The sequence below is a fragment of the Neltuma alba genome, unplaced genomic scaffold (assembly GCF_004799145.2).
Source record: "Neltuma alba isolate B1F8T4 unplaced genomic scaffold, ASM479914v2 tig00010686_pilon, whole genome shotgun sequence".
NCBI lineage: Eukaryota > Viridiplantae > Streptophyta > Magnoliopsida > Fabales > Fabaceae > Neltuma > Neltuma alba.
Window position 1 is genome coordinate 8,506 of NW_021635526.1, and position 21,839 is coordinate 30,344.

Below are 21,839 nucleotides of genomic sequence, written 5' to 3' on the forward strand. Positions count from 1 at the left end.
AGAAGATGGGAGATTTCATGGGAGGTGGTGATTTTGGAATTTAGCATCCAAAGTTGAAGAGGATGAAACAAAGTTCATGCCTTTTTTGATGAATAAATATGATGGAACTTGAAGTCTTGAAATAGCATCCTGTAAAGCTCTGAAGAGGCTTCCTCTTGATTTGTCAACAACACGTACTCCTCTTGAAGAAATCAAAACAGCCATAACATGATGGAACTCATTGGAGTAGGATCAACCTGATTATAAAAATGTCCTGCAGCCTTACCTTCCAGTTGATAAGTAAGAGTGGCAAGTAATTTATCTCCTCAAGGAGCTCTTAAAATCTTTGATATGAGATAATTTTCATTTTTTTCCATTATTATTTTTTTCTCTTGTCAATAGCATCACTCCATTCTTTCTTAAATACACACAACTCCATCAATTTCTAAACTCAATCACCTCAAAGAGAATCCTCACGGATACAGTAGCTACATACATTTGTTGTCTCGTACAGAATCAATTCATTATGGGATGCTTTATTGTTAAGCAACCATCATGTAGCTATAAGCATTATAACTTCCTAGACAGAAAGACGTCCGAATTCTAAAGGCTTGGGTCAGAATGGCCTGTGCAGGTTCATGGAAGAAGCAGAATCTTCCCAATATGTTTGCTGCTTTCCATGAGCCGATGAGCATCTGCCGCTTCAGATAGAGGAAATGATTTGTACACCACTGGCTTAACCTTGCCTGCTTCAATTGCCGGCCACACATGCTTCTTCACTTCACTGACGATCATGGCTTTATTTTCAGGACTCCTATTTCGCAAGCCAGCACCTGCATAGAAATTGACCATGTGATACAACTTGGGTTCATCTGTAAACCCAGACAAAGTGCATAATTTAAAAAGAAAAAGCATAATGAAAGGAGAGCAAATATAAGGTTGAAGTTATGTTGAGAAATGAATTAAATCAGCCAGGAATCCGGTCCCCCTATAAAGAACAAGGCTTGATTGTTAAGATGCACTCTAAAGTCAAATTATCACTATCGTTTTTGCAGTAGTGGAAGTAAGCTTTATCAGCTGTTGGATTATATGGATTGAAGTAAAGTGATCTTGAACCCAATTAAAAAAGCAAACGAAGAATCTTTATCAGAACTGAAACTGAAAAAGAATCAAGAAAGAAAGCAATACCTTGAACAGTAAGACGCTTAGCAAGTAAAGAAGCAAGATTTACTTCAGTAGATGTACCCCCCTGAAAGCCAATAATGAACAGCCTCCCATCAACGCTCAAGCTCTCAAGGTTCCGGCTATAATAGGATGCTCCCATACAATCAAGAATAACATTGACACCTATCATTAAACATCAATTACATTATGTAAACATTAGATCAATCAAGCATCAAGGGGTACTGAACAGATTCAGATCAATGCTTAAATGCTTAGGCCTTCATACAACAGAATACCTTGACCACCTGTTTCTTCCTTTACCCTCGCAACAAAGTCCTCCGTTTTGTAATTGATGCATACATCAGCACCAAGATCCTTGCAGAAAGCTAATTTCTCTTCACTTCCTGCTAATCCACATCTAAAAAAATGAGTGCTTGGCATTCACTACTCAGAAATTTCAATCAAAGAGATGCATGGTTAGCTCACGAAATGTGCCAATTTTAATGGACCTATTGAAGACAGTTAATTTACAAGAAAAAAGTCGTATAAAAACTCCTGGACCTGCTGTAACAAATACCCTGACTCCATGATACTTAGCTATTTGAATGGCAAATGTACCAATTCCACTAGAGCCACCGTGCACCTGAGAATTAATGAATTCAGGTTAACATAACTATTATTAAGTCATAACTAGAGACTCAAAGAAGGCCAGCACCACAGAAGGGAAAAATTCAGGTCATTTACCTAGAGCATACAGAATCTATAATTTGTAAAGGACTAAAGGTACTTCAGGAAGTATAGATGTATTAATAGAATATATTTCAAGTTATGAATGGATGTTATCCAATAAAATATTTACATCCTTGTGCGTCTTAAAACTAATTCAAACATGTTTTAAATTCCCAAATCAGTTGTGAAAACCAAATATAACATCAGAGTTGTGAAGTTCTATGCATGCGTTCAACCCAAACTCTATGCATGCATTCAACCAAATAAGAGTTAATTAAACAGAAGGGGGGGGGGGAAGCACTAGTAAGCTGCATAGCTTCATTTAGAGTGGTAAAAATTGACAAGATCGGAGTCATGAGATATGCTGCATCTGCCGACTTAGTTCAAAACAATATAGGTATTGAACATTAGCTGAAAAAATAATTTTCTCTTCATAGATTAAATTATTAGAATCAAAATTTACCAAGAATGTTTCTCCTTTAGATAGCCGGCTCATCATAAAAACAGTAGACCACACAGTACATGCAACCTCAGGAAATGCAGCTGCATCCTTTAGAGAAACTGCAGGTGGAATCGGAAGAACTTGTCCACCAGGGACGGCAACTTTCTCAGCATAACCCCCTCCACCAAGAAGAGCACATACCTATAAGCCCCACCTTATATATTAATGCATTTTTAATTCATTCACACATTACACGACTAGCAGGTTTCGACCACTTGAGTAAAACAGAAACTTCAGGTTAATGCTAATCAATGGAACACAAAGGACCCCAATATCAGTGTATCCGATCATTACTGAGGTTAAACGCATTGTTTTATTCAATAACCTTCATAGTTCATTGCAACAAGAAGGAGAAGTAATTTCAGCTATCAACCTGAGCATACTAGAACATAACAACACATAAAGCTTATTCCTTTGAAAGGCGTATGTTCTGCTTGTCTCCAACTAAGAAAGGTCCACAATACACAGAAACCGTGAAATTATCACAAGACGCAGTAGAAGAACTTTCCATTTTTGAGAGACCCAACAACTAAGTGCACGAACGCAATATTCCCTTGATATCTTTCTCATCGTTTCCTCAGAAACGTAGATTCTTAAAAATATCACCACCCTGCAAACCCAAAACTCGGAACATTCAAGGTTGAGTACCTGGTCACCGATTTTCCACCTGACAACATTTTTCCCCACAGATTCAACAGTTCCGGAACACTCCAATCCTGGGTAAGGGCTCGCACCTCTCGGGGGAGGGTATGAACCTTTCCTCTGAACCGTATCGGCCCGATTCAGCGCGGTTGCGGCTATTTTGATGAGGACCTCGTCGTCTTTGATCTGTGGGTCTTCTACTTCTTGAAGTTGCAACACTTCTGGGCCACCGGCGGTAGTTATCACTACAGCCTTCATTTTGTGAAAGCTGACTTTGCTTCGTCTCCCCCCGTCGCTAGAACTAGAAGGTCACTCACAGAACTTGCTAGCAATGCCCCTTGTATTCCTCGGCACCCATCATCGTGAAATAATACGGTGTCGTATCCTGATGAATGATTTTGCGCAAATCAACCACATATTCGAGCCGGTTATCACATTTTAGTTTTATATCATTGTTATATTTTGCATTTGTTTAACCAATGCCCATAGTAGTTTTATTAGACTTTTAGTGAATGTATATTTGCACAAATTATTGTCATTTTCAAGAAAAAAATCAATTCAAAATTAAAAGAACTCTATTATATAGGCAATGATGTTAAGACGACATGGAAAATTTTAAAAAAAAAAATTCACACCCTCACATATTTTAGCATGACCAGCACGAGGTATAAAGAATTTCTCACTTTATAAGCCTATTTAACTTTATATTTTTCTATTTACCATCAGCAAAGTATACTTCATTACTATAATATCTGGTAAAATTATGATATTTATTCATTAAACTTTGTGAAATTCAACAAGGATATCCAAACGTAATTCTAACAATCAATCAGCCCTTCCTTTTTTGTTCAACCATGATTTGAGACCTCCCACCCCTCCCTCTATACATATATATATATATATATATATATATATATATAACACATCTTGCGTACAATTTTGCGAAGCAACTTTCTTTATAACAAAAAGAATAAATCAAACTTATCATAAAATTAACTTTATCGATCAGAACAATTAATACCACGTTCTAATAACCAAGTGATTCTCTCTACAATAGAGATGATTGAGCAGATTTATTTATGCATTTTGAAATACTTATGCTTGATAAGTATAAAGTCACACAATTTATTACTGAAATAATTTAAGAATTTGTGAATAAATTTTGAATCATCTCGAGAATCATATTTCAATTATCAATATCTATAAAGTGCCTAAAATAAATGACTGTAATACATATTCATTGATATATTTCACAGTAGCAAATAGATAGTTCTTATCACTGAATATATTGATAAAACATATTTATAATCTTAACATAACAATGAAAATAACCATAAACGGAACTTTAATAAAAGAATTTCTTTTCAATAATACGAAACAATTACGAAAACCTTTTTCCTGGACACTTTTTTGGCAGAGGAACAAACACAACGAAAACAAGTCCAACTCGAAAGCAATGAATAATAAGCGTAGCAGGCGCAACTCTTAGGTTGCGTTTGGTAGGAAGTACTGGAAATGAAGGATTGGGATTGAGATTACAATTGAAAAAATCTATTAGAAGAGTGTTTAGTATAAGAGATTGTTTGATATATGGGATTAATCAAAACATATATGGGGATTGGGGAATACCATGGGGGAAGTGGTATTCCCCAATCCCACCTTTATGGGTTGTTTAATCCCATATAACAAACAATTACTCATACTAAGTACTATTTTAATGATTTTTTCAGTTGCAATTACAATTCCAATCCCTCATTTTCAATGCTTCGTACCAAACGGGACCTTAGGGTTTGAATAATAGGCGTAGCTTGAATGCTACAAATGACAAGCACAGCTTGACTACAAATAACTGGAATAAAAATTTTCAAAATATTATAAGAAACCATTCGTTTCAATTTAAGAAGATATTGCTCTTGTACATTATGAAAAATCGATCGTGTGAAAGACTTTATACTCACTTGTTAACTAATGATTTCAACTAGAATGATCAATTTTTAGCTTTTATCGTAACTCTATTTGCCTTGATTTTTGAGCAGTTTGTTTCACAAAATAGGTGCACATTTAAAACTTAAACCAATCTTAATATTGCCTGACAATCATTTCATATACTTATAAAATCAAGTAAGATAATCATGCAATCTTCAACAGTTCAAACAAATCTGTGAATCCAGATAATATCGAGACAATACAATCAAATTACCTTATCAACATTAACAATGCTTTATATCTGGACCTTTGGGCTACTCTCTAGAGAAACCATCTGAACATAATATAAAGGCTGTCATACATCTGTATGGCCATCCGCAATACAGAAATCCAGATGCATCCCCTGTTGATGTCATACTCACCAATTTAAATGTAGTTCATAAGCCAGAAAATGCACTAAGAACTGAGTATCAGCATTAAATTTATTCTTCTTTTCTTCCGTAACCCACTCTAATATCCTTATCTTCAATTTCTAATCTCTAAATCCAAGTGTTGTAAAATAAAATTTAACCAAAATTATGACAATTACCCATACATTCTCTTCTAGAAGCATGCTATATGTTCTCTTCTGAAGCCATTTTAACAAGCAGTTAATATGCACTAGCTGACCCATTTATTAGACACGTATGCACAAGTTCGTTTTATTTTTTTCCTTCATACCGTTACCAATCACCCGGTTCAAGTTAATTGTTTATACATTCAAAGACACTAAAAGCTAATAAAGAAGTGGTCCTATCTCCTTGAATTCCCGCCAACAATCAGTCATTTTTCTCCAATGTTTAGAGTTTACAATCAGCAAAGAAAACTTTTCAAATAGGTACAAATAATTGTAGCCTAGAGAAACAGATTTTACAGAGAAGAGGGAGAGGAAGAGCTCAATTTGCGTGAAGAAAAGAACCTCTTGCTCAACAGTTGAGGTGTCAGCTGAGATACCCCTTAATTTTGGAATTCATCCCAAATGTTTTTTTAAGCTTCTTTTTTATTTTTCAATTTTTTATGATTTTTCAAAGATTTCATACTCTAAGTTAAAAAGAAACCCGACCATTTAAAACATTAGTCTTTATAATTTAATAAAAACTGAACTATTTTGCTTATTGAAGGATCAAAATATACTCTTATTCAACAAATATCATTTAAAGACTCTTTAAAATGATCTGGGGATTTCCAGCTTGTTATAAAGAGTACTATTAACTGGGAATGAATTTAGTGATTGATAACAAAGGAGAATTTGAATCTTCAGCTATTCTTTTGACTTCTTAATTTCCTTTACTCTATTCTTTTCCATGATTGCATTTATACTTGTTTTGTGCTTTTACTTTGTGTAGTTACAAAAGCAAGAGATGCAAGATACTGTTTGATATGTCCCAGTCATTTTTCTTCATCAGTGGTAATATTGCTATTAATAACATGGTAATAGTGAAAGCAATGTAAGTGGTCCTGTTATGCACGTATTAATGGTTCTATACCAAGAAAAGTTGCATTGCCATGATCCAATATCTGAAACTTGTAATCTCCGGAAGCAATTTTTCTTTATGAACAATGATTATCTTACTTGCATTGTAGCTTTACTAGCTATTAAGTATCTGAACTATTGTCCTTTGTCTTGGCTGAAACTCTGGCATTCTGGTTTAGATCCATTTAATTAGTTTCTATTTGCTCTATAAAAAATGTTGCTATTAAATTTCAGGGGAAAGACAGTCTACAACACGTTGTAAATGTGATGCACAATGGACATCAACCTGAAATTCGGTGCTCCTTTGTGAAACTTATAATACTTTTGCCTAAACATCGTTCTTTTCTTCTTCTTTTTTCGTAGTACCTAAATATCGTTCAATTCATGTTGTTGGAGACACGAATTGGATTCTACCAAGTGGTTTTTTCCCCTCCAAAACAAATGCTTCTCCAAGTACAATAACATTCATTTGTAGGGAAACACGGTGTAAAACCTGCAACTAGTGCTTCGTTGAAATTTTTTAATATTTTTGTCCAAATTCTGTTCACTTATAAGTTGCAAATGTTCTCTCATCCGTATCTACTACCTCCATTCCTTAATATAAGATCTAGTTGATTAATTTGAAAAAATTAAGTTACTAAATTACTTAATTATAGCATATATTGTAAGCACTAGTGCAAAATATTACTTTAAAAAAATGAGGCAATATTTATATGATTTAAACAAATGTAATGAAAAAGTGCAATTTTTACTAAGCTTTTAGATATCTTAAGCATGTATGATCCCTCCGGTTATTAAAGTAAACAAGTAAAGTTTCTTTATCTAATTAATTCTTCCTCTTATTGTTAGTTCTTTGGTCTCATGTGTGGTAACTAACAAATTCGATAGAGTCTAATTAACTTTATTCACGTGCATATATATATTGAAATTACTTGTACTAATAAGCAAGGTAGGAAAGTTAAGTTGGAAGGAGAAAATTGAGAATTGAGTTGATGTGCCTTTGCATTCAAATCCTTCTGGCATATACTGTGTGTGTTTAACTCTTCATGAACCCCCCTTAAATTTACATATCAAACTTGCAAAAGGAAATCTACCAGGAGTGCTTGTTTGACTTATTATTCGGTGAAAAAGGAAACATTTTTGAAGTCTCTTAACATCTTTCCATCCTATCAATAGTACATGCGTGTGTGTGTAAATGCCATGGGTACAAATTCCATGATTTCTGCTTCAATTTCTCAACCTAACAACTATATTTAAATAATCAGCACAGAATAAAATTGCTTCAATTTGCTTAACTTTCACATGCCAAGTACTAAACACACAAACCTCTAAGCCAAAAAAAAAAAAGGTTTCAAACTGTAACAAACAGGGGAAAACAAAAAAAAAATCCATTTTTGGAGTTACCAAATTAATGAATCTAAAGCCTGTGAGCAAAATCCCAATGAATAATTTTGCAATCGAAACATATTCACTTCAAGAGGAAAAGAGGGATTGGGAGTTGGGATGAGGAAGAAAAGGATTGGGACGAAGAAGAGAGGAGAGGCCAAGAGCATCATCAACTAGCCGAGATTGAGGGAAGATAGCGTCGATCGCTGAGCTTGAGCAGATAGAGACGTGCTGAGAGGACTGGGTCTATGAGGGGAATAGTGTCAAGAGCCACCACCAACGATGCAAGATCAAGAACCAGAGCAAAGTGAGAGAAAAGGGAGTTAAGTGTAGTAACGACGAATTTGAGGGGAGAGGCAGAGAGCCCGATATGAGAAAGGGAGAGAGTTGGGTTAAGACTAGGGGTTCAAGGTTAAAAGTGTCGTGGGAGGAGGAGAATGAGGGAAGGAAATTCAATATATTTTAGGGTTAATGTACAATTTTAATAACAAAATTTACCCTAAAGGGTACTGGACACTATAAAATTTATTTATGTATAAAAATATATATAAAGTTATCAAAAGGGGGTATTTGGCACTACACTGTTAATGCTTGTTAGTATACTGTTAGAGGGATCTACAAAGTCAGTTTTAAGATGCATTTTTAACAATAAAGTTTATATCAAGAGGTATTAGATATCATGAAATTTACTTGGGTGTAAAAATATACATGACCTTTCTAAAAATGAAAAAGATAACAAAATTCTCCAACTCTCATAAACTTCCATTAACTTTATTTTTTTGGGTCTTACTAAATATCACTTCTTCTCTCTACTCAGTCCTACTTCCTCTTCTCCTTAGTATAATAGATAAATTTGAAAAAAATTAAAGAAGTAAAACAACTGCTTAAACATAGCATATAGTATATGATCTCTCTAAAATATTTATATGCATCATTTGATTATATATTAGTTTATAAGCCAAGTAAATTAATTTAGAGAAAAATAGTAAATATAATATTTTAAAGTAATTTATGTAATTTTTTTTAATCTTCTCGAATTAGTCATCCTACATTAAGGATTGGAGGTAGTACTTGGGTGCAAGCAATGAACCTCGTATCCTAGAAGGGAAAGACATTGTTTTGTGTAAATATATATAAAAGGCTTGGAGATTGAGAAAACGATATGACAAAGAGAGTGTGCGTGTTGATTATAATGAAAGAAAAATGGATAGACTTTGAAGTGAAAATTAATGAAGAGAAAATATAGCATTTGGTGGGACTCAAAAGAATAAAACTAATGGATGTTTATGGGAGTTAGAGAATTTTGTTATCTTTTTTTTTTTTAGAAAGGTCATGTATATTTTTACACCTAAGTAAACTTCATGGTACCTAATGCCCCTTGATGTAAACTTTATTATTAAAAATATATCTTAAAACTGACTTTGTGGGTCCCTCTAACGTAAACTAACGGACAATAAGAGCATAGTGCTAGATGCCCTCTTTTAATAACTTCATGTATATTTTTGCACCTAAATAAACATTATGGTATCCAGTACCCCTTAGGTAAACTTTATTGTTAAAATTATACTTTAACCCTATATTTTAATATTTAATCAGATTTTTCTAATTATTATAACTATTTTCTAACTTCAGTCATAGGTGATATCTTTTACTATTATTGTTTTCACTGCAACACATGTACAGAAGTCATAGGTAATATCTTTTACTATTGTTGCTTTCACTACAACGTATATACAGTAGCAAAAGGCTATTTTTAACAGATGTTGTATGGGTATTTGGCATCATCATATGATCTCTAAAATACTTATATTTATCATTAGATTATATATCATATGTTCCTCATAGGAAGACTGGAAAAATGACTTCCTCTGCGAGCATTTTCTTCATCTTTCTTTTGAACTTCAGCAACAGTCATAGGATCCATGGGCTAAGCAATGAGTGTTATTGTATTTAGAGAAGCATTTCTTTCAGACAAACAACATTTAGTAGCATCTAATACATGTTTTACTACCTCTAGTTCTTAATATGAGATCCAGTTGACTAATTTCAAATAAATTAAAAAAAGTTACTAATTTACTTTAAAGTATTTATAAGTTTTTATCCAAACTAAGTTGCTTCTTTTATAAAATTATGACTACTACAAAATAGTGATTCAACTACTATTTTTAGTATCAGTTATACATGGAACAAAAGCTGTATATAACTTGCTTTAGGTTTCCACTGACCCTGATGCAATAAGCTAACTTATGGCTTCTGTTTAACATTGAACAGATTCCATAAATACTTAAAATGATTTTAAATTGCTTTTCATTGTATATATTAGAAATATGATATCTTTTCCTCTATGAAATAAACACACAATTACTTTACTTTTAATCTTTTTAATATCTTTTCCTCTATGAAATAGACACATAATTACTTTACTTCTAATCTTTTTAAACTTACGCTTTTAAAAAATTTTAATTTTTTTAAACTTAGATACTTGAGTTTTAACTAGTTTTTAATTTTCCCTTTACATGATTAAAATTTTTTAGTTTTTCAATGAGAACCTTGTTTCTAATTGATTTTACAACTCATGCAGGTAAAAATTTGAAATTTTTTTTTTATATTTAGATGAAAAGGAGGCAATTTTTATTCTACCGCATCTGGCTCAAGGCAGACCAGCAGTTGTATGTCCTTTCCAAATCTACCGCGTCTGGCCCAAAATGAACCAGTCTTCATAAACCTTTTATCTACGGCGTCTGATCTAGATTGGGCCTGTCGCAGCAAGTATTTTTAATTTTTCTTAATGTATGGTGTCTGGACCAAGTCTCAACGAGCCCCTCCCCAACTTATTTTCCACTACCGCCTCTTCACTTCGCTCGATTGCTCGATCTCTTGCCTTCCTCTTGTTCTTTCTTCACTTCTGTCTGTGGATCTTCGTTGGGTTTCGTCGTCTATCTTCTTCAGTACCCCGTGAGTCTCGCGCTCACTTTAATTTCTTCTTCTCTTGCCTTCCTCTTCCGCTCTGTCTATGTCTCATCAGGGGTTTTCTCCAGTTTGCCGTGAGTGTCGCCTCCTCCACTTCTTTTCACTCTCGTTCTATTCATGGTTGTTCTCCTTTTCGTTCTGGTAACACATTCCGTCTCTGGCTGCTCCTTTTCACTGTGCTCACAGTTTCAGGCTTAGCTCTTGGTAAGTTTTTCGATTTTGCTTCCCATTCTGGATTCTTTTTCGTTTGGGTTCTTTTTATTCCTCTTCTTTGTTATGTTTTCAGCCAAGTGTTGAATTTTTTATTCTGTATTGAGATGATTTTTGTATTCTTGTACTTTGTTATTCTTTGTTTATTGTTTAACCTAGTGTTGATTTTTGTAAAAATATCTGGTTGAAATATCATATGGCTTGACGAATGTGGTATGTAAATCATATAATTCATATTGTACGATTTTTGAATACTATTGAAACAAAGTTGCTGGTCATGGTTCCATTTTTTTAAAACATTTTGGGGGGCGTCGAGCATCTAATGATATTTTCTTCAGAGTTTATTTCCTGTTTGATATTTAGGGAAAAGAAAATCATGTTACCATTTTACGTAAATACCTTTTTAAAATTCTGAACGAGAACAAAATGTGTAGAAACCTGCGAAATTGGTGGGTTTTTCTCAAATGTAACCCAACGTGCCTTCAAGAGTTCTAACACACAAGTCAATGCATTTTTCATTATGCAATCAACCCAAGCAAATTAAATGATGACTTAGAAACCTAGGGCACAACACAAAAAATGGATCATTCCCTATGTTTTTATAAAGCAAAAATTTCAGTTCATTTTTTAAAATGTTTTTTTAGCTATGGCCTATTAGTGTTTATTGATAAAATATTGCTAGTTAATTAATAATGTTCTTGAATTGAAATTCTGAACTCCATTTATACGAGGAATCAAGATACTTGTGCAGTAGTTATCATCTAACATTCAACAAAGTTCAAACATAATATGCTCGTTATTTACTTTGGGATATCAAGGAAAACATTTTTGTTGCCTCTTCCTGAGGGTGTATTAGTTGCTACTGACCTTTTATGGCCATTTTCTTCTACATTATCTAGAGCTCTTCCTGGCTCAAATTCCTGGAAATTTTTTCAATCCTCTTAAACTTACCAAGTTCCTTAACTTTTAAGTGGCATTCCTTTTCTTTTTCATGGGCTGGAATTGTTTTTATTTTATATGCTCCCTAAGATTAAGTTGTTTAAACTTTTGATCATGAAATTTGTTTCTTAAATTTTAGCTGCTTTTTAGGGCCTTTCTTGCTAGATATAATGGAACGGTTAGGGGACTGGCTTTGATATTTACTTCTCCATGCCGTGAGGCAATGCATCTGTAGCTGCTATGGAATGATCAAGTGGTTGAGTAAGTAGATTATTCATTCATTTATTTGTTTCTCTTATATGGAATACTGTGAGCCATAGTTTCTGCATGAATGCAATGGTTATTAACTTGAATCAATGGTCTTGAGAATGTATGACTATACTATTTTATATTTGTTTTGTAAAGTATTTTATTATTGGAGTCTTTTCTCCTTATTGACACCCTTCTGCTTGATCATAATGTGCAATATGATATTGTCTCCCATCTACTGTGGATGATTAATAGTGAACAGCTCTAGTAATACCTTTCCTGAAAAACTTCAATGTGCTTAGGCATCAAATTCACAGAATACAACTGGTAAACCGTACACGTCCAAACATACTCCTATCTTTAAAACTTATTGCTTATTACATTACAAAGTAATTTACTTTTCACGTTGAGATTCAAGTCATTTATATTTTTAAGTTGTAAAAAAGCCTTCTATTTTTTATGTTTAAGGTCTAGAATGCTTTGAAAGTTTTTGGGTTATGACAGAAGAAAGTAATTCTTGGGATATGGTCAGTGAGAATGATCTATAGAAAAGTAAAGATATTGAGTCAGACAAAGAATGTTATGTCCTCATTAGACCATACTAAGGTATCTCCACAATTTAGGAAGCTTTATACATGTTATGCTTTACTTGGGATTTAATAGCGATCTGTATATCCACAAAACTTTATTTATTATACAGTTCTGTGTTTATAATGAATTGAAAATATGGCATATTTGAGTCCTAGTGCTTCTTATTGGATCCCTTATTTGGACAAGTCCAGCTACGTTGGTATCTTTTATCAGCTCCAGATTTTAGGGTTATTTTTTTAAATTATTTGTCAGCTTCAGTTTTCAAAGGTAACATCTCGTATGAAATAATGTTCTTAGGTGGAGGATTTTCCTTGGGTTTCTGTCATTCCTGCAACAATACTTCAGGCTTGAAGAGCATGTTAGCCAAGTTAGTCAGAGCATCTGGCTTTTATATTTACGTGTTATCACAAATTTATGCAACTGCTGAAATTTAGGTTGGCTTTGGCATTTTTAGTCCTTGTGACATTGGATATGTACAGAGGTGCTTGTACGTATTTGTTCATGAGTAATTGGCAATCCCTGGATTTGTGTGTTTTATTTATTTATTCATTTTTTCTAAAAATGACTACTTATGGCGTTTGTTGCATTGAGCAACAGAAGCCATAAGTTGTGACTTATGGTGTCTGTATATGCAGAGGATTTGATTGCCTATATATGGAAGGATTCAATATATATATGTATTTTAACTTCAGGATGAATTCGGAGAGTTTTATTTAGGACTCAGACGGCATTTATGACAGGTTCATGCATGGTTATGACAATACTTTGTGCTGCTTTTATGAAGTTCATATATATACCTAGATCAATTTCATTTGTTGTTGTTAGAAACTGTACTACTTTAGCCACGGCAAATTCTTTAAGTGGATTCAACTGTTTGAAGAGTAACAGCAACTCAAGTTCTTATAAGCATTTGCTCTCTCATCACCTAAAGAATCTAAGTTTAGATGAAGCTCGCATCGTCTTTGACAAAATCCCATCTCCTGATGTTGCCTTGTATACCATGATGGTGATGGGTTACTCGCAAAATCATAGACTCAGAGAGGCTTTGAATCTCTTTCATAAAATGCCGTATAGGGATGTTGTTTCTTGGAATTCAATGATCAAAGGGTGTTTGGATTGTGGAGATTTCATTATGGCCAAGAGGCTTTTTGATGAAATGCCTAAGAAGAATGTTATTTCCTGGACCACCATTATGAATGGGCTTTTGCAGTTGGGCAGAGTTAAGGATGCTGAAAGATTTTTCCATAAAATGCCTTATAGGGATGTGGCATCGTGGAATGCTATGATTCATGGTTATTGCAGCAATGGTAGAGTTGAAGATGCGTTGCTTTTATTTGAGCACATGCCTACACGCAATGTGATTTCTTGGACTTCTATGATTAGCGGGCTCGACCAGAATGGAAAGAGTGATGAAGCTTTACTTCTTTACCAAAAGATGGTCAGTTTGGGCGTGCATCCCACATCTACTACTTTAGTTTGTGGGTTGAGTGCTGCTGCTAAGATATCAGCTTTGCATGTAGGGCTTCAGATTCACTGTTACATATTTAAGCTAGGTTACTACCTTGATGAGCATGTATATGCTTCACTTGTGACATTTTATGCGAATTGCAAACAAATGGAGGTGGCATACAAGCTTTTTCATGATATATTGCATAAGAATGTTGTGGTATGGACGGCTCTTTTATCAGGATATGCTTTAAACAATAAGCATGAACACGCAATTAAGGTCTTCAGAGAAATGATAAAAACAGCTGTCTTTCCAAATGAATTTTCTGTAACGAGTGCTTTGAATTCATGTTGTGGATTGGAGGACATTGAAAAAGGGAGGGAGATCCATACTATAGCGAGTAAATTAGGTTTGGTGACTAATCCATATGTGGGTAACTCTCTTGTTGTCATGTATAGCAAATGTGGATATATCAATGATGGGATAATTGCATTTAAGAAGATTAGTGAGAAAAATATTGTCTCATGGAACTCAGCCATTGTTGGCTGTGCACAGCATGGGTGTGGCATGTGGGCTTTAATAGTCTTTAAGCAAATGCTATATGAAAGAGTAGATCCAGATGAAATCACACTAACTGGTTTACTTTCAGCATGTAGTCGCTCGGGGATGTTGCAAAAGGCAAAGTGCTTCTTCAAATACTTTGACGAGAAAAGATTAACTGAACTAACAATTGAGCACTATGCATGCATGGTGGATGTACTTGCTCGGTGTGGGGAGTTGGATGAAGCAGAAGGGCTAGCAAGAAGCCTACCTATGAAAGCTAATTCCATGATATGGCTGGTTTTACTGAGTGCATGCAGGATGCATTCTAATTTGGATGTAGCTGAGAGAGCTGCCAAAGAAATTTTTGAACTGAAACCTGATTCAAGTGCAGCTTATGTTTTATTATCTAACTTGTATGCTTCTGCAAGCAAGTGGAGCGAAGTAGCTAGGATACGAAAAATGATGAAACATAAAGGAGTTTCAAAACAACCAGGGTCCAGTTGGATATCCTTGAAAGGTTGGAGGCATGAATTCCTTTCTGGAGATAGGTCCCACCCTCTCAGTGAGAAAATTTATCAAAAGCTAGACTGGTTAGGAGTAAAGCTAAAAGAAATAGGTTATGTTCCTGATCAACAATTTGCTTTACATGATGTTGAAACTGAACAGAGGGAAGAAATGTTGTCTTATCACAGTGAAAGGCTTGCAATTGCATTTGGGTTGCTTAAGACTGTGGAAGGCAGTACAATAACAGTGATGAAAAATCTCCGTATATGTGGGGATTGTCATAATGCAATAAAGCTTATAGCGAAGATTGTTAATCGTGAGATCATAGTAAGAGACTCGAGTCGATTTCATCACTTCAAGGATGGCATTTGTTCTTGTGGGGATTATTGGTAATATACAATTTTGTCCTTCTAATGAGTACTGCAAATCTACTACCAAGGCATTTTATATAATGCTGGAAAGAGGCGTCACTATGGTGCTTGCATGTTGGTTTTCATGAAACTAAGTCTCTTGGACTTCTTTTCAGCCAGTTTAAAGTGATTTTTGGAGGCTGAATTTGACATGAATACCACCACTTGAGCCAATGCTTCTGAGGCAATGAAAGAGTAGCCTAAGCTACATACAGAACTCTTTTCTTGTACTGGTGGAGTGGCATTTCTTTTGGGAGATGTGCTCCTTCAATCTCGATACAGGTAGTTCATATAATGGGTTAATAACCATAATTGCTTATCGATTTTCTCACTGAAAATGCATTTATTCAAATTGAGGCACTGAATGTAGTGTTATTCCTTGCTTTGCAATTTTGATTCATGGAATCAAACAATCAGTTTTTGAAAGTATTTTTTCTATATTTAAAGCTCGTTCCTGTTCATTTTATGCTCGTAGTAGTAGCCAAATTAAGTGCTGAGATAGTTTAATGATTAAGTTGCAAATGATTGACACATTCGACAAATGGACTTGGAAGAAGCCCAAAAATGGGTGCTTCTATCATCAAAAGGAATGGGTTTTGGCTGCAGCTTAGTACTTGTCAAAAAACAGTATTACCTCAACTAAGGCATGTAATTGATCGTTGTTATTTCTTTTGCTGTATCAAAGCAAATACCTAATAAAATAGTAGTCCTGTAATGTGAAAATTGTGTGTATTCAGATACACCTTTGTCAGACCTCAGAAACGTTAATATGTTTGCTTTGAATCAATTGTGATGATTTGTCAGCTATAGTTGTGTTGTCATAACATTGTCAGCATTTATGGCTTTGAAGAGGCTTTTTGTGCGTGGCCTTACAAATGCCTTGGGCTTATGAGGGATGAGCTGGGGTGGGCTCTTATGGCCGAATAAGTTTTCATACTTTTATGGCCGAATAAGTAAATACCTAATAAAATGAAATGTACGGAACGATTTATTTTTATTATGAAGAATCTAGTATGGCTTTTGGTTCCCCTCCATGAACTTTTCTTTTGCATTGGCTGGTGAAATGCTCTACTGTTATCGCCTTCATATAGAGGTTACTTTCTATTAATGACGATCAGAAGAACTTTGGATCAACCATTCTTTTTGCATGCATTCTTTAGTGACATTAATTGTAATAGACTATGGGGATCTTTGCTTGTGAAGTGAAACTGATTCTGCTTCCGTCCTTTTGTGATAATTTTCAGGTTGTTGGTGAAGCTATTGGATGATTTTTTTTCCCTTGTTAATTCTTCTAATATGCTAGAAAACCATTTGGGTTACAACAGAATCTCTTGCAACTCTATTTTCAGTGGTTCTTATGAGACGAAGGTAAATTTATATTTCTAGCTCTTGCTTTTCTTTCCTTTAAGAAGCTTGCCACGTTTTTGCACTTAACTGATTATATGTAAATTATTGACCAATAAAAAAAAAAAGCTCTTTATATAAATTAAACTGCAAATTCAAGTTAGACTTTCTGTGCTAGAGCCAAATCTTCGTGGGCTGTAAAAACTCATTTGTGCACCCTCTTGTATCTAGATCCTTACTTCTAGGCCTATTTGATTGCATCTATTGGAAGAAAATATCTTTCCTTTTTTGATACATAAAGGGAATATCTTTCTATCATGCAAAGAATGAGATATAGCATATCTGTTATTTAATCATAATCATCCTTTCTTTTTAATTTTTTAATTTAATGGATGAAAAATATCTTTATCTATGTTTTAGCCATATCTTTATCTATGTTTTAGCTTTTCCATTCCATTTTATTTTACATATCAAAGCTGCGTGCTTGAGTTTTGCAGCGATTCTTACAGTAGCTTTTGAAGCAGATTTATTTAAAATGGAAAAAAAAATTATAATGTATGATTTTCTAAATTCACCCACTGGAGACTTATTAACAATTAAGCAGTATACTCGTTTACACGTTCAAAAAAGTGTCTAGCCGTTTATCCATTATCTAGTTAGGTTTCAACGGTCAGGAGGAGCTACTCTATTGAGGTGGAACCCATTAATGAAGTTAGTGGAACTCCATAATTTCAAGACTCCTGGGGTACTACATATACATGCGAAAATCTGCTCATGCTATTGTTTGTCCTATATTTCTGAGATTTTTATGCATCTGGAGTTGCTCTCAGAGTTCCAAACAGCTTAATTTGTACATTTTCATGACCTTTTGAAACTATTGGCCTGTTTGTTTCACTTAATCATGGGAAACTCAATGGATTGTAATGATAGGGAATGGAATGTACTGTAATAATGTTTACATACTTTTATTTGTTATGTCATCAAGGAAAGATAATGCTTTGGTATCGAAATGTTTGGCTGGATTACAAATAACGTAGGAATAGATAACAACAAACCTAGAGACAAAATCACCCTTTACCAGATTATGCTCCTTGTATGTGGGTGTCTATATACATGACATGTGTACAGTGGCTTTGCTTTTATACTGTTGCAATCATGTTTATTTATCCCGTTAATTCTTTTCTCTCGTTAGCTTTTATGCAGGACATTTATAATTAAATTCCCTATGTAAATTCTCAACAAACTCCAATATTGAGTGGGCTACTGGAAGACGAGTCCTTCAAAAGCAAGCAGTCATTAGTTGGCTGCAAATGTTGTTGCTTAGATGTAATGAAATTTTGTATCTATGTTAAGTCCTTGCTTAGCATTAAATAATCTCAGCTTCAATTTTAGACACACGGTCTTTGCTCCAAATGTGATAGATCTTCAAATTAAGGCAAGCATTTATTCCTGAAATTTCCAGGTTGCTTCTTAATCTGAAAATGAAGAATGAATAGTCATACAATAATTTTAGCGTCATCATATAACAATATACATTGACACATTAATAATAATATAAACACGGTTGACACATCTATCATCAAACAATTTATAAATTGAATCAAACCTTTTGTATTCCATGCCAGTAGTCATACTCTTGCATCGCTCGGTGAAAATGGCTTTCGCAGCGTCTTTCATCCTTGGGCCTAACCAACAAGACAAGAGCAGCTGCTGATCCTCAAGTCGGTCTTTCGAGGGAACTGGAGAGTCACGAAATCGCCATAGATGAGCTCAACCATCTTCCATCTTCTAGGGTATCTCCTTTTTTGTGCTGCTTTTTCCTTTTTTCAATTCCCATTGCTCGTCTCCTAAATCGTTGCTCCAAAGCAGGGAACTCAGTTGATTTAGCCAGCGGAATTTACAAACATTAGGCTGTTAGGCTTCGGTAAAGTTTGGAAGAATTAACTTTTACAGTTTTGATACTTACGAGTCCAATGGAAGAACTGGCTGTTTAATCAATTTGTAAGCTGAATGGCAGTAGGCTTAGCTAAAGTTTGGGAGAACTAATTCGTAAACCTATATGGATATTTAATGGGATGTTAGATTTTACGGTTTTTCCTTTGAGTTACACATAATTTGTGTATGATATTTTTTTGACGGTTTAATCATGGAGCACTGACCTGTAAATAGAAATTTTCACTTTAGAGAAAATGACTGCAAACACCTTAAATAGAGGTATCTAATTTATTTCCAATGTAATATCTTTTGGATTTTATGAGTGGATTGAGAGTGCCGCTATATTCTTGCCTCTCCCTGTTATTGATGCAAGGGATCTTGCCATGCCTTCATGTAGCTAAACCAGTGAAGATATTTAGGGGCGTGGTGAAAACTATGAAACTTTCTTATTGCCCTGAATTTCCTATGTTGCCATATAACCCTCCGGTCCGCGATATATGTCCTATTCTCCCTACATTACCTGGTCCAAAATATAAATTCACTTTGATAATATTTAGACTATTTAATACTTTTTTCCTATTTTCCCTTTTGTACAATTGAATATTATAAGTAATTAATTAATTATAGTTGATATGTTCTTCACGTTAGATTTGGGAAGTTTTACAGATGTTTTATATCTTTAATTATGTAACTTCCATTCTACTACCAGTTTTTGTTTGTACGCCGTAGTTAAACTGGACCTATGTTGAGGACCAAAGAAGTGTAATCCATGAACGTGACCTGTTCCTCAAATTCCCTGAAATGGGGAAAACGTGTCTAGGGGGAAAAGAAAACGAATTTTCTTTATGCCATGTCTCAGTTTTGAAGGGCCCCCTTTGTCCTAAATTTGAGTGTTCTTCATGTGATGGTGGAGAAATGATGGATGTCTTGTGGGTATGTATTTAAGAGGGTTTTGTAGCACCTATCACTGAAGCCCTATTGCTTACTAAAAATAACCTATTTTAATCAGCACAAGATGATTATAAGCAATAGAATATAGATAACTGGTTGAAATGATAGCTCGTAACCTTGTCAATTTAGATGGCCGGTCACTTTGTTTTGTTCTTTTTGTCTGTTGGTCACTTCTTACCTGCTATGAATAATAGTTTTGTTTTGTTTTACGACCTCTTTCTTTTTAGTTATTGCTTTCTCTTCTATTTCTTGTTCTTGTTCTTTCTGTCCCTTGTGCTGGGGAAACATGCCTTCGTAGTAACTGACTAGGCTTGAGAAGACACATAAAGAACTTTAGGATTTCATTTTTCTTGATGCAGGCTGTCTATCAGAGAAATGGGAACTTATTTTTCCGCATAACCATCCAAAAAGCAACAGCAATGGAGCAGAATAAGAAATCATTACCATTTGACTTTGTTCTTTCCTTAAATAAAACCAAAATGCTTTTAAGTTGCCAAAAAGAAGTCCTGATAATATTTTCTCCGTACACTATTCTTGGGATGAAGAAGAACTTGATTCAGCCAAAGCAAAACTGAAAGCTCTGGATTCTTCCTCATGGCCATAGTGCTTACCCACTTTCTGAGCGTTGATTGTAAGGCATTGGAGATTCACTCGAGATCTGTGATAGTGTGATGTACTAGATTCTGTTAGTTGCATAAAATGCTTTCCCTTCGATGATTTAACTCTAGGCTACATGATGAATGTGTTGTGAATATATGAAAGGACCTAAAAAGATTTCCTTTTTGGTTTTTCAATTTCTGTTACAAATTGAGTTCAATTTATTCTATATTTTTCTTTATTCGTTTTTATTCTGTGCGCTCAATAGAACTTCAATATTTGATCAAATCGTCGAATCTAATAAATTAATAATAGCGTTCATTAGAGTTCGAAAGTATCCTGTGCCTTTCGGTCCTGAATGCCCTTCACAAAGTACTAGTACTTGGTACTTTTCATATAAGTGAGCCTAACAAAATTTGTCAGGTGGGTCTCACCCCATCTGTCTTATCACTCTCTCTCCTGCACGAGAGAATCCGTACATGTTTTCATCCCCATTCGGACTGGATGCTGGACTGATGGCTTGCACTATTTTGCCTCCGCCAATAAACAGTGTTTTTCTCTTCATCATGGTTTTCCTTTTAGGCCCATGCCCTTGTAACTTAGTGGCGTCAAGCTCCCTTATATGTGAAAAAATTACGAGTTCGATCTCGCTTATAACCTTACATCTTTGGGTTTCTTTAGTATGAAGTATTGAAGATGAGAGATAGATATTAGAATTACAGCTAAGAAAAATCATTAAAAAAGTATTTTGTATGAGTAATTGTTTGTCATGTGGGATTAGACAAATCTATGAAGGTGAGGTTGGAAAATACCACTTTTTCTTATAGTATTTCCTAATCCATATATATGGGTTTGTCTAATCTCACGTAACAAGTAATCTCTCATGCTAAACACTCTTTTAATAGATTTTTTTAATTTTAATCCCAATTCTTATCCTTCATTTTCAATGCTTTACATCAAATAGGACCTTGAGGAAATAGGTACTTTGTCAAAGAGGCCATTTATCCCCTTGCCCTTAGCCCCAACATGGCAACATCAACCACGTAATGTGATTCTATTCTTCACCCTTTTTTGGCTTTTCATTTCTCATTTTGGCTCTCTTACCTACCCTTCACTGTCACTACCTTGTGAGGTTGAGGATTCTATCAATCAATCATCAATTATATTCTTGAAAACTTGTAATACCTGATTCGTTTAAAAACGGGTCGGATATGATATTATAGGATCCGAATATCTTTAATTAATGAGATTTAAATAACATCTTAATTGAGATTTGAATACATTGAGTTAAATGGGAAATATTATAAA

At 34.4% G+C, this 21,839-nt stretch overlaps 2 protein-coding genes across 11 annotated transcripts; one reads left to right on the plus strand and one right to left on the minus strand.

The window, feature by feature from the left end:
• Nucleotides 1-394: 394 nt before the first annotated feature.
• On the minus strand, nucleotides 395-3,307 carry LOC114758321 (quinone oxidoreductase PIG3-like). Its single transcript, XM_028947360.1, has 6 exons — nucleotides 3,023-3,307; nucleotides 2,336-2,515; nucleotides 1,705-1,786; nucleotides 1,440-1,547; nucleotides 1,168-1,326; nucleotides 395-812 (listed from the first exon to the last, which is right to left on the minus strand). The coding sequence occupies exons 1-6, from the start codon at nucleotides 3,272-3,274 to the stop codon at nucleotides 616-618; spliced, it is 978 nt and encodes a 325-aa protein (XP_028803193.1). The 5' UTR covers nucleotides 3,275-3,307; the 3' UTR covers nucleotides 395-615.
• Nucleotides 3,308-10,672: 7,365 nt separating this feature from the next.
• Nucleotides 10,673-20,728, plus strand: LOC114758323 (pentatricopeptide repeat-containing protein At5g46460, mitochondrial-like). Of its 10 annotated transcripts, none has more exons than XR_003741778.1 (5): nucleotides 10,673-11,015; nucleotides 12,100-12,221; nucleotides 16,949-17,072; nucleotides 18,674-18,841; nucleotides 18,918-19,288. XR_003741778.1 is itself a non-coding variant. In XM_028947363.1 (4 exons), the coding sequence occupies exon 1, from the start codon at nucleotides 13,534-13,536 to the stop codon at nucleotides 15,685-15,687; it is 2,154 nt and encodes a 717-aa protein (XP_028803196.1). In that variant the 5' UTR covers nucleotides 13,152-13,533; the 3' UTR covers nucleotides 15,688-15,986; nucleotides 16,949-17,072; nucleotides 18,674-18,841; nucleotides 20,294-20,728. The 10 variants fall into 10 exon arrangements, 8 of the variants coding, with proteins under 8 accessions (XP_028803196.1, XP_028803195.1, XP_028803197.1 ...); XR_003741779.1 differs by having other exon boundaries at nucleotides 12,126-12,221; XM_028947363.1 differs by lacking the exons at nucleotides 10,673-11,015; nucleotides 12,100-12,221; nucleotides 18,918-19,288 and adding exons at nucleotides 13,152-15,986; nucleotides 20,294-20,728.
• The last annotated feature ends 1,111 nt before the right edge of the window (nucleotides 20,729-21,839 follow it).

Coding starts and splice junctions, on each gene's coding strand:
- LOC114758321 (XM_028947360.1), bottom strand. CDS start 3,274: ATGAAGGCTGTAGTGATAACTACCGCCGGTGGCCCAGAAGTGTTGCAA. Junction 2,516..3,022: donor GGTGGAAAATCGGTGACCAG/GTACTCAACCTT, acceptor TGGGGCTTATAG/GTATGTGCTCTTCTTGGTGG. Junction 1,787..2,335: donor CTAAAGGAGAAACATTCTTG/GTAAATTTTGAT, acceptor ATTAATTCTCAG/GTGCACGGTGGCTCTAGTGG.
- LOC114758323 (XM_028947363.1), top strand. CDS start 13,534: ATGACAGGTTCATGCATGGTTATGACAATACTTTGTGCTGCTTTTATG.